Source organism: Caloenas nicobarica, chromosome 5, assembly GCF_036013445.1.
Source record: "Caloenas nicobarica isolate bCalNic1 chromosome 5, bCalNic1.hap1, whole genome shotgun sequence".
NCBI lineage: Eukaryota > Metazoa > Chordata > Aves > Columbiformes > Columbidae > Caloenas > Caloenas nicobarica.
Window position 1 is genome coordinate 51,134,781 of NC_088249.1, and position 13,037 is coordinate 51,147,817.

The window sequence follows — 13,037 nt, forward strand, 5'->3', positions numbered from 1 at the left end:
ACTGCTGGAGAGAGTCCAGCACAGGGCAACGAAGATGATTAAGGGAGTGGAGCATCTCCCTTATGAGGAAAGGCTGAGGGAGCTGGGTCTCTTTAGCTTGGAGAAGAGGAGACTTGAGGGATGACCTCATCAATGTTTATAAATATATAAAGGGTGGGTGTCACGAGGATGGAGCCAGGCTCTTCTCGGTGACAGCCAACAGTAAGACAAGGGGTAATGGGTTCAAGCTGGAACACAAGAGGTTCTACTTAAATTTGAGAAGAAACTTCTTCTCAGTGAGGGTGATGGAACACTGGAACAAGCTGCCCAGGGAGATTGCGGAGTCTCCTTCTCTGGAGACATTCAAAACCCGCCTGGACGCCTTCCTGTGTAACCTAATCTGGGTGTTCCTGCTCTGGTGGGGGGATTGGACTAGATGGTCTTTTGAGGTCCTGTCCAATCCCTAACATTCTGTGATTCTGTGTGATTCTGTAACAGGGTTGGATGATCACTGCCATAGCTAGTACAGTGGTCACATTCTCCATGAAACACCTGGTCTGCCCCATCCAAAGGGAATTTTGTTGGAGTTCCAGTTCCTGAGCAGCTGCGGTACACGGCGCTGATGGTGAACCTCAGTGCTATTGCAGGAGTTTTATGGGAGTGGGTGCTTCTTCTATTTTGTTTTTCATCATTCTTGAAGCATATCCAACTTTATCAGTTACAGGGCTGAACAAGCCCTCTGCAAACGTCAGTGTATATCTTATAAGAGAAAGGAGTAACAGATCTTTTTGAAGAGGAGAGAAAAATTTAATGAAGTAGCTCTCCCCCTGGTTTTTTGGTGGGATAGTTGTACAGTTGAAATCTACACAACCTTGATTTCCTATTCGTATAAGCAGCTTTCATCTAAGTGCTGGTCATGAGTAAGTTACACCTACAGACCTGTTACCATCATGTACTGTGTATTGCTGAATTCATAGCAGTTCTGAACTGCATACATACATGTTTACATGCATTCCCCGCTTCTCTGCAGGAGCTATTTCCAGACATCCCAAGTGCGGAAGTGGGTCTCTCAGATGACTTTTGACCCTGCAGAGAGGAATAAATGTCTCTGAAAGACTAAGATTGACACACATACAAACACTCTTTCTTTTTCTATCCTTATATCCAAGAAAGGCCAAGGGTGATACAGTACGAGAGTTGCCTTTGTTTTCTTTTTTGTGTGGTGGTGTAGAGGAAGAGAGATGTGGGGTGATAACCAACATGCCGGGAAATCCTCCTCCTCTGCACAGTGCTGGAAAACTGCTGCTTTCTAATTTCCTGCAGAGTATCTTACTGGCATTCAGGGAAAGTTGTTTGTGTTCAGGCTTAGCGGAGGATGATATCTCAGGAAATTAAAAGACATCAAGAACTAAAGGTATACTGTGGCAAGTTCCAAATTACTTGTCTGATCCCTGCAGGGGAGATGTTAAGGGATGGTTTTGTAGTTTATGTGTTGTTTGTTAGCGTAGCAGCTCCAGGACAATCAGTTATTTGAAGGACTGGAAGAAAACCTACCTATTTGTCCTTGTTTGCATCTTTAGGTCTTCTTTCTGCCTTTGTGGATTCCTGGAAATCTGTCGTGCATGATCATGCGATGCTTAGACTGCCTCTTGCTGCAGAGTTTATTTCCATTATCTACAGTTTCCACAGTGCTACATTAACTCCCTTCAAGTTAGCCTAGGTCAAATCAGAGCGGTTACAGTGTGGCTTCGAGCAGCACAGAGCAATTTTGGTAGCATCTGAGGAATTACACTGGCTCCACCTCTAATGAATACCCTTAGTAAATTCAAGTTAAAAGCACCACAGCAATCATGATAGGAATTTTGGGTGAGAACAGGCCTTGTGCTAATTACAGGGGTTTAGTCACGACTTGTTAACTCCGCGTTGAAGACATGCTCTTAGAAGTAGCCATGCTAGGACAGACTGGGAATTGAGAGAAAACAGAGTCTTACGCTTAAGGCTCTGAACAGTGCGTCTCCAGTAATCGGGATTAATTTCTTTTGTGCCTTGTACTTCTTTTGTCACTTCTTATATTTCTTTCCCTTTCTGTGTCTCAGTTCTGCAGCTATAAAATCGTGCTGCTGTCCGTCTTCCACTCTCTTTTTTTCCCCTACATACACTGCAAATTCTTCAGGATGGGGATTTTCTAATATCAATTGAGTATGCAAACATAGTACAGCATGGCTACACCTGTGCTTGTTGGAGGTCAGGAGAGCCCTAAATAACATCTTACAATTTCTGTACTTTGAGAATATGTCATTGGCTTTGGGTTGTGGGGCAGGAACAGCCTTGAATGCTCATATAACTCCTACAGCTAACTCCCTTTAGTAAATTCGGGAATTTTCTTTCAACCTTGAAATGTTGCTGGTTTTCTCTCCAGCAGGTCAGAGAGTGCTGAGGCTGACTAAATTTAATTTTTCTTTAATTATATGAGTGCTAAACATGATACATTGTTGTAAGTTGCCATATCCTCTGCATATAAAGAGAAGCAGAAAATGGATAAATAGGAAGAAAATGTGTGATGATATCTAAAGTATTCCAAGACCAAGCTTCTAATCTTCTCTATTTCTTTTTGTTTCTTCCAGGTGGAGCGGGAAATAGCCATCCTGAAGTTGATAGAACATCCTCATGTTTTAAAGCTGCATGATGTTTACGAAAATAAAAAATATTTGTAGGTATTACTGGCTTTTGCCAGAGAATGGGGAAGGGAAGGAGGAAGGAAGGGAGGGAGAGGAGGGGGTTGGAACTTGATAACATTTCTGAAAGAATGGAGCAGGGTGTGTTTTCATCCCCAGCTGGTGTCCGTGTGATATCTGGTACTTGGATGAGTAAGGAACAGTCCTTATTTCCTTGGCTTTTCTCTTTTTCTTCTCTGTACTTATATGCTGTTTCTTTTCCTACTTAAATGTAGGGTAGAGGACAAACCAATGTTTTCTCTTAAACAGCAAGAGGGGAGGAAGGTTTGTACCTGTAAGATCTGGAACCATTTTGAATAAAAACTGTAACAGTCTGTTACAGTGAATAATTTGGGTAACCTCCCTTGCCTAATAGTTTTCATCGAAACCCTTGACTCTCACTAACAATGTTTTAAATTTGCCCCATCAATAACAATTTTTGGTTTTAAGAGCTGCTGAAATCTCCTGATGGTTCTGCAGTAACAGTTAAGTAGCAAAGCCTTTTTTTTTTCAGTTCATTGCCAGTGCCAGACAGGGATGTTGTCCACAGACAGAGTCATGTTACCTTGACAGGGCACTAGATATGTTGAATCTGTTGTCAAACAAACAGGCCACATTAATCTTGGCACAACAGGAAAAAAAAAATGTTCTCCAAATGGAAAAAGGCAACCCAGTAGAGAACTCAGTGTTATTTTCAGCTTTTTAACAGGTTATTGCAAGTAGAAGAGAGTGATAAAAAAAAACAAAAAAACAAAAAAACACCAAACACCCCCGCCCCCAACAAAACAAACAAACCCCACCCTACAGGTTGTTTCAGAAAGATGGACCTATTTTCAAAGCAGTATATTTCACAATGGCAACATGTTACAATTACACAAAAATTTACAAATAGTTTAATGACAGGCATCTAGCAGTAATCATTTGAAACTCTGTGCCCTGCCCTTTCAAGTGTAAGAGTTTCATTCATGGGCAGTTCGTGGTTGCAGAGATATAGTGATTTCAAATTGGGTCCATCTTTTTGAAACACCCTGTGTTTTTAAAAACCACCGTCCATTGGTGACCTCTTCTTAATGTCACAACACAAGAAGGGAATGACTCTTTACCCAGAGAAAGTGAGTTGAATGGAGGCAACAATCCCTCATGGACTACTCAGCCAGTCTTGTTACTGGAGCAATGAATTCTTATTCCAAGAAGTGAGGCCTCTGTGCCTGAGGGTTAGCTTAGCAGAGCAGGCAGTAATTTCTTCTGGATTCCCCTACCTCATTTGGGGCAGAATCTGCCATCCGCTGTGAAATGTGGTTTCCAGCATGAGCTCGTGCAGGCACCGGGCAGAGCCTGGCTCAGGTGTTCCCTGAGCTACTGCTGAGTGCTCTGTCCTCAGTGGCACAAACAATAAGTTCTCCTTTAATCCTAAAAAGAGAGGCACTATTTGTAAGAATACATTTCATTGTATTCTGGTTTAAAGGGGGATAGGATGAGGCCCTATGCTTTCTTTTGGTTAAGAAAGAGGGAATATTCTTCTTTGTCATCCTTGTTTATTTGTACGTTGTGTAATCTTATGTATACACACATATAACACATGCACACTTGCATAAACACAGCATGCAGCTGATGTGTTCCAAGTAGGTGTAGTATACTTGGGTGGTGGAGGCAGTGTATGAATATATGAAGAAAAAAAAGCTGTGATCACCACTTGGGGTGAGGGCATAGGTTATAGAGGTGCTGGAGCTTTCTTCTTACTGTGAATACCTTTGAAGCCAACAGCTGAGCTGAGCTCTCCTTCTTTACCCCCAAAGACTTGGGAGCTATTTTGCTCCATGTGAAGAATGTCTAGTGCTAAGAGCAGTGGGGATGGTCTTACACCAAGATTTCAAAAAAATTACTACATTCCTTGGCAGGAAAGTATCTCCCTGCTGAAAATCACTTTGAAAAGGGAAGCATCGCACATCTTTAAGCCCTATCTGGATATCCTGGCTTCTAAAAATGTGGGGCTCCAAAGCAGGTTTTGCCAGTGAACATTTAGCCTTTAACAATCACTAAGTCTTCTTTCTGCTGTAGCTCCTCTGCCTGTAGGATTGAGCTGTCTGCATCTCCCCACAAAGGCACTGAATCCCTCTGCTGAAAGGCACTGACTCTGTGAAAGAGCCAACGACTGTTAATTACGTTTCATTTTTTATTAGTCACCATTTTAAAGAAAGGGCACAATGCAGAGCTTCTGCCAAGCCTTTGTGTTTAAAATTAGAAACACCCATGGCCTTGGATGAATCTGTAAGGTGGAAGAGAGTGCCTGTGGAGGGGTGAAGTGTGACAAGCATGTGGGGGTTGATAAGTGCATACGCATGTACTTTCCCAAATAATAAGATACAGTGACCTCTAGTTCTCACCAGCATCAAAAAAGGGATTGCTCTCTGGTTCTGGCAACGCCTTTCCATCATGCGTGCCAGCTCAGCAGTAACGGTAGTTGTGTGGTTTCAGAGGAGCTTGTGAATTATGGGTGATATTTCAGATGCCAGAGAATAATCACGATGCAGCGCTGGGGAGTGTTTCCTTCATAAATGTTAATTTCACAAATCATGTTTGACTTTTCATTTATGATTTAATTTGTGACAAGGGGCTTCAGTTGAGCAGATTCCTAATGCAACCATGAATCAAATCCTTTTTCCACAGTTTATTTAACACTGAAAATGAGTTTTAAAAAATAATAATAATTTAAAAAATCTCTTAGCTTATGTATGTTAGCCTAGCAGTCTTTTCTGTTTGTTTGGGGTTTTTTTTTACCAAGATGGTTGGGGAGATGGAGATAGCTATGAACTCTAAGACTTTCAGCTCTTTATCCAGCGTTTTGAGTCGTCTTATATAGTAGGACTGTGAACTTCAGTTCTAGGTGCATAGGGGAAAACACAGCTGCACTGTTGCTCTCTGTATGTATGCTGATACACCACCTCAGGTATACATTATGTTGGCTAAACTAGCAATATTACTCACAGTTGAATTATTTTGTATTTGTTATATGATCACACTTAAGGCCTTCAAGCATGATTGGGAGTCCGCAGTAAAAGGTAATTTAGAAATAGCTATAGACAATCTATGCCTCCCTCTCTCCCATCATATAATGTTAATAGACAAAACAGCCAAGAAGTGGGGAGCATCCTTGTATTTTAAAGATCGAGTTAAAGTAGCCTGGTATGGGCTAAGCCCAGAGTTGTTTAAGAATTTATATTGCGGGTTTATAATGGGGAATGATCAATGAGCTACCAGAATTTATGTGTGCACCAGTCATTTTTACTAACCAAGTTCAGACAGTCAGGAATTTTAGGGAAATATAAGTAAAATAAAGGGATGAGCAAGGCAATAACAAAGCTGATAGCAAAGTTTTGGTGTGTTCTGTAATTCATATTGGAGGGGAAACACTCCTTTGGTCATATGTTTTCTGCATTATAAATGAACTGGGTGATGGTCCTCTTTCCTCTGTGCTATGTATAGAAAAGGTCTTTCCAGAATTGGCCCTTGATAGTGTTTGTGTCGTAACCAGGGAGGAAGACAGAGTTCATACGCTGTTAGCAGTGCTACTGCTGTGAATGAGCAGGAGGTTCTCATTGGCAGCCTTGTTGAGGATTAAATAAGAGGAAACATGCAAAGGCTAGTCCTTCAGGAGTGAAGTGGTTGGCTCGGAGGTCTTCTAGGAAGCGATCTTATGCTTTGTTCTTAAATCTCTGATTTGTACATTTACTGCATTTTATGCAGTCAATTCAGCTTTCCTTTTGATCTTAGAACAGCTCTGTTGGAGGAGCTTGTTAGCATGGCAACCTGAGTGCCATTGCATAGTCCACAGGAGGTGGACCTTCTCTTTCCAAAAGGGATAAAGCTGACTGATAGAGTTTTGCTGCAGAACTCCTGACAGAGGTAGCATTATCCTTTTGATCTTATTTGATTAGCTATTTAGTTTAAATTATCGGGGGGTTGGCGGAGGGTGGAAACAAGATAAAAACGTCCTAGGACTACTCCATGCCCTTTTCTTTCAGATGGTTATACAAGTATTTCTTGATGCCCTTTCCATCAAGGTCTGTGTGTATATATCAATAAATTTCTCTTTATAGGTGCATACAGATATTCGTATATATATGCATAGATTTTTATCAATTAATTTTCAAATCTTCACACTTAAGATTTCAAATTTTGTGGGAACATTTATTTTAAATCTCTGTGTTGTCCAACTTGATAAGCATTTTAAACAAGAATCTGTTTTGAGAGAGGGAGTGGACATCAGAATATTCTTCTCTGAAATGTGCCATGCATTCTTCAGCTCTTTTTCCAAGCGCAAGTCCCTTTCTCATCATTCAGCAGTATAGTGCTAACACTGGGCAAGTGCCCAAGCCTCATTGCAATGTACACAACACACCACCTTCTGATTTCAGAGGTGAAGGTGCTTCCCAATGAGCCAGATAACGAAATTAAAATGTCCTCCTACCTGTGCACAGCTCACATTTCTGGCTTATACAGGATCAACTGACAGCAGGAGTCGAAGACTAACAAGTCTGGTGGTGTCTGCAGAGGCGTTCATGCTGCCAGCCCTCTCCTGCAGGGTTTTCCTGTAATTCTGTTTATTCTTTTGCAAACTAATGGTGAGGTGCCAGAGGATGCAAGAAAGAGAAAAAACGTTTCTGCATGTTCCTCTGTTAATGGTAGCCCAGGACTTTCATATTCAATCCATCTGCAGGGAAACCTGTCTAAAGGCAGGAGGGTTCAGAAAGCTGGAGCAGCTCCAAGGGCTCAGTGCTGAAAATTATTTCATGGTAGCTATGCTTCTTGTTAGTCTAGTGGTGAGGTGTCAGATGCTGTGGATACAGGAAAAGAAAATAGAACAGGATTGAAAGATAAAATTATGTTCTACCTGAGCCTTGATTGGAATTAAGAGAAATATTCTTAGTCAGCTGCTTTGACCCCTTTTCTTCTGCTATTCACTTGTTTTAGTACTGTCATGAATTGCAAGCACATGTAGCCAAAGGAAAGCTGGTGAGCTGTAGGAGTGGCGCCAGCGCACGTGAGGTTTGGAGCCAGGGGTGGGCCTGGAGACCAGCAGCTGGCTAGAGGCCAGGGGAGGCGATGCTGCGGCCAGGACAGGTGTCCCTGCTTGCAGGAGGGGTGCCAGCCTGGCACAAAGCAGGGCTTGCACAGAGCTGGTGAGGATGATTAATACTACACCCCTTGCAACACAGTCCAAATAAGCTCCACCCAAAAAGCCTGACTCTATCTTCTCCTCACTGCCTGACTTGTGCACTTGCATACCATCCAGATCATTATTCTGGGCTTGAGAGAAAACAGGCCCATAGTGAAGCCATGCTGCGACGTGAACAAAAGCCAAGGGGAAAAGTATCTCCAGAGCCACAGTATATTTAGGTGTCTAATTTCTCTTTCAGGCTTTGGTAGGAAACATTGTGTGTGTCTGGGCCCTAGTTGTTAAAGGAGAGGCCACTTAGCTCTGAAGAGTAAAACCCTGATGTCTATGGGTGCCAGCAGAATTGCAGCAGTGAGCTGATGGGTGTTGTCTTAGTTCTGCCTGTCCTGTGCTGAGGATCCCTCTAGCTGGATCCATTCCATATCATGTGCCCAAGTAGGATGGCTGCTGCAGTGCCTTGGCATGCATGACTACACACCGTGAAGGCACTGCTCAAAACACCTTTCATCCCCAATAAATCAAAGGTACAGAGTGCAGCAGCAGCATCTCCTACTACCTCTCTTTTCCCCAAAAGCACCAACCTGTTCATGTCCAAACATAATGAGTAATCAAATACATTCTCCATTCAAACAAGTAGACTAGAGTTAGAATTTTCTTTTGGGGGAAAAAAAAAGTCTACTGCATGCACATTTTCTTGCAGGGGACAAAAAAATTAAAAACAAACAAACAAACAGAAAAAATAGAGTTCCAGGCCTTTTGCCAAATTAGGGTTTAAAAATTCATGCCCACTACAAGAATTTATATAACTTCTGAATAATTTATAGGCTGCACCAATAACAAGGGGCTTAATATCTGATAGAGATTATTTAATCAATAGAAAATATTGCCGTGAAAAAGCCATCAAATAACTACAACATGTCAATCTGGGCTGAGCAACTCTTCCCTACTACACATATGTCTGTTCATATATAGGTATGGAAGGACATTTTGCAAGTAGGGTGGTAGCATGGAAGATGAATTGCCAGGACTTTTTTCTTCTGGAGGCTTTTCTTCAGCAGTCTGCTGTTACAAACCCTTGCTGATTCACCAGAGCTTTGAAATGGAATGATTTTTTACCTCTTAGCTGAATTTGTCAAAAGGAGTAGTTAGTTTCTAGTGAATAATCTGCTGGGGATTGTGGGTTACTTTGAGATGGTTCAAGGTTCATCAAGATCAGTGGCAGTGCCTCGCACATGCCATTTGTGGTGCAGCCATTTCCATTTGCATTTGATGCTGGGGCCAAACTTCAAGAGGCTTTTACAGATGTGGAGAGTAATAAACATAGGGACAGAAAAAGAACTAAAGACGTATCTGTCTATAAAGGAGATTCCTACCTGTCTTGTATCCCCGATCTCGGTAATTGTTTAGACATTGGCGTCAGCTCCAAAGTGTCTTGATCCATGCCATGTTCCCCAGTTTTAGGATTATGCTCGTGATTTTCATGCAGTAATTGACTATTAAGTGATAAAACAGAGTGGCTGAGCTTCTCAGCAGGTGTGGTCATTCCATGAAATGTCTTACCCATAGGTACCACAAAACGGTAAACTCCTGAGCATAGAGGAAGCAAGCAGGAACTCTCCTGATTTTTCTTGTCTTTGTGTATATCTCTTTCTATATAACTATATCTGTGCTTTGCATCTTGCTGAAGTGCACACCTGAAGTTGTGCATCCTAAAAGCCAGCCAGTGCCACAAGAATATCCAGTCTTACTTCTGGTTTAGTAAAAGTCCCAGAATATCACCCAGTGGTGTGCGATGATTCCCAGTGGTCCATTTCAGGCTTATGCAGAAGACCAGCCTACCTGGTTAGGTTTAAGTGAGGTCATGCGTCATATGTGTAAATATCATACCATTTAATTAAAAATGGGCTATTAACTTGTTCCCTAACAGAGAGCTAATCGCATGCCCTGATGAACAAAACTTGCATTGCCTGACCCAAACAAGAAGCCGTGTGGATTGGCTAGCATTCCTAGAGCACCACAGAGTATATCTCGTTACTCTTATTTTTTTGCATTTATAATGCTTACCTGAAATACTTTGTGTTTCAGTATGAGCTTTCATCTAAAGGTGTCTATCCATCTAATGCTTTTATAATAATAAATAAATTTGTATTGCCCCAGAGGACCTAATTTGTGTAGCTGTGAATGTCTCATAAATTGTCTTCATCTATAAGGCTGAGAAAGCGAGAGCTGCATACCCACCCTGGGATGTATAGTTGTGGGCTGCTGTGGGCAATCCCATCTGGCAAGAATTTTAGTATTTCACACCATTCTTGCTAATCACTTCAAGACAGCTTTTCATTCTTTACAAATCATAACTGTTGTTTTTGTTTCGGGGTTTTTTTTGTTATCTGGCCATAAATATCTGGTAATATATGGTCCTGGTGTTCTCTGTGCCAGTTAGTCTTTCTATAACAGCATTTTTCCAGGCGTTGCTCAGAGCCAGCCTGTTTGTTTTATTACAGTCCTGCCTTGGGGGTAGCACGTAGCTCCCTTGCCTCAGTGAGAGCTCTGTGAGTTATTCCTCAAAGCTCTCTAGGGCTTGGGCAAAGGCACCCTTTAATAAGTTGTGGCATAGTCCACCAGATGGGAAGGAGAAATCATCACCAAAAGTGCCATTGATACTGTTTTAAGGGATGTCTTCATAGTATTGTAGCACAAAGGCAATCTAGTCATGGAGAAGATCTTGCTGTGCTGGCACTGGACAAGAATGGGACAAAAGCAGAGCCCATGCCCTCGTCAGCTTACAAGCCAAAGCACCGAGCAACATTGGAAGCTGTGATGGAAAAGTCCAAGCAGTTGTCAAGCATCACAGCAAAGTACAGTCTTCAGGAAGCAGCTGAAGAAAAATGATAATGTATTAATAGCTGTCACATTAACAATTATGCTCTTCCATGTGTAGGGGTGTGTTGTGAGAGCAGAGAATCCTTTGCTTGGATATTTAGCAAGGGAATGGTAGAACCTGGCTTTGGAGGCTGGTCAGAGATAGAAGTCAACCTCAAAGGCCAAGGAAGAGATCCTAGATTGGTTACAGGAGAGGCTACAAGGTATCTAGAAGTGAAGGCAGCTAATTTGTGTTAGATACAGTATTTAAAAAAAAAAAAAAAAAAAAAAGGAGACAATGGAGGCATGGAAGGAGTGGTCAAAATGGAAAGCTAAGAAAATGTTATTGTAGTGATGATATGATATCTATTTTGAATCACCGGCAGTGAGACAAGAATGTATTTATCAAAGTGAAAAAGGTGATGTTGAATTAGTTTAGATACAAGATACCTAGCTAAAATTAGACATGAAATTTTAGCCATGTGGGTGGATAGGAAAACCATTATCATAGAGATATAATAAAGAAAACATGTAAAAGATACCAGTTACAACCAAGTTATAGGGACCTGAAGAAAGCCGGGGTCAAAGGTAATACCTGCACTACAAGCCTGAATTGTAGTCAAACGAGCGGTGTTGTCGATAGGGGCAGAGAAAGGAAGAAGTGGAATGGGGTGGTAAGACTAAGAGTTCTGTTTTAGCCTTGTTGTATTTAAGCTGATGATAGGACAACCAAAGATGTTAGAAATGAAAACCAACATCTTAGTTTATTTAGGAGCAAGGGAAGAAAATGGTACTGATTTCTATCTGTCTATATTTTGCAAATTTTTTTGTGTTTGGGGGCAAAAGTCTCAGCTGTTTTTTTTTAAACTTATGGTAGTAGTATCATAAATTCTCATAGCCTTGTCAGGTAGTTAGCCTAGTTGGATGTAATAAAAAATATTATGATTATAGACAAAATTGATTTTGATCATTGAATATTTATTGATCATTCCCAGAGGAAAGTGGACCATCATCTCTGTTTATAGTAGTCCTACTGACATGCAGGATTTGGAAAAAACTAAAGTGACTTGAAGGATGCAGGAATGATGTGAAACTGATGGGCTGTCATATCTTGTGATCCCCAGAATACAGGCAAGTTGGGGTAATGAGGAGGACAGGCACAGTGCTTTTTTTGTTAAATTTCCAGTCTAAATAGAACAAGCCACAGTCAACCATGGGGACGCTGCTATGAATTAGAGAGCTCTGGAGTCTGTCCTGGTTCCTGGGGTAAGCAGAATCTGAGGGGCACAAAGGTAGTTTAAGACCGCATTTTTCCACATTCATCTTGACTACTCCATCTCTTTCATGTGCAGAAGTCATCCCTCCTTTGCTATATTGTTTAGTTTTCATTATTACTTCTTTGCTGTTTTGGTTACTGAAAGAGTAAATTAAATGAACCAAAAAGAAGGAAAGAAAAGAGTCTAGGATTATTCCAAGCTTACTTTTATAAGCTGTATGCATGTCTCTGATATGACACGTAGTGGTTCATTTGAGGTTAGGAACTTATTAGCTTTATTAGGGAGGTGGTGATGGTGGGATACAGATAGAAAAATGGCAAAAGGAATAGATAAAATGCTGCTGCAAGCAATCTCTGATTCTCTCCAGTAGACTAATTTATTCTTGTATTAAGCATTAAGCTTCTTTGTCTTTAAAGGCCAAAGTCTTCTCTCCTTCAAGCTCTAAAGCTTAACCAGAGATTTTTTGTTTCATGTCTTGATTTGTAGCAGACATATGAGATATCATGCAAGACGTGGACATTGATGTCTTTATGAAAGCAAGCTGTGGCCTGTGAAAACTTTTGCAGCCTCTTAAAGAGTATATCTAGTGAGGAAAACAAGTAATTAAGAGTTTATTTGTAACACCACATGCACTTGTCTTCATATTGAATGTCAGAAGCTGAATGTTTTCTTGCTTTTCCAGTGCCCTAGCAAGCAGAGAGGAAATTGGTGGTGAGGACAGCATGGACTGGAAGGGACCACAGGTGCTAATCCCAGGTCTGATACTGGGTGATTGTCACCCTGGGCAAGTCACTTTGCTTTGCAGTTCCCTATCAGTAAAGAACAGGAGGTTAACACTGGTAATGCTCCTCTCATGTGACATGCAAGGATTAGAAGAGCTAGTGCGTGTCCAGAGCATCCAAGATATGAGAGTTAAGTGTTAAGAGTCTTTTGTCTTAATATAGCTCCTCTCTGTATTACTGCAGCAGGCTGGTTCTTCCCTTGCTTTGAACCTCCTTGCACTGGCTATTACAGAGCAGGGTTTCCTACATT

At 41.4% G+C, this 13,037-nt stretch overlaps 1 protein-coding gene across 1 annotated transcript in view; it reads left to right on the top strand.

Moving 5' to 3' along the window:
• The window catches only part of BRSK2 (BR serine/threonine kinase 2), a 319,127-nt gene that overhangs the window by 210,263 nt on the left and 95,827 nt on the right, over positions 1 to 13,037 (top strand). Inside the window, exon 3 of the mRNA XM_065635714.1 lies at positions 2,604 to 2,689. Coding sequence (XP_065491786.1) covers positions 2,604 to 2,689 — 86 coding nt within the window. The remainder of the gene's footprint in view (positions 1 to 2,603; positions 2,690 to 13,037) is intronic.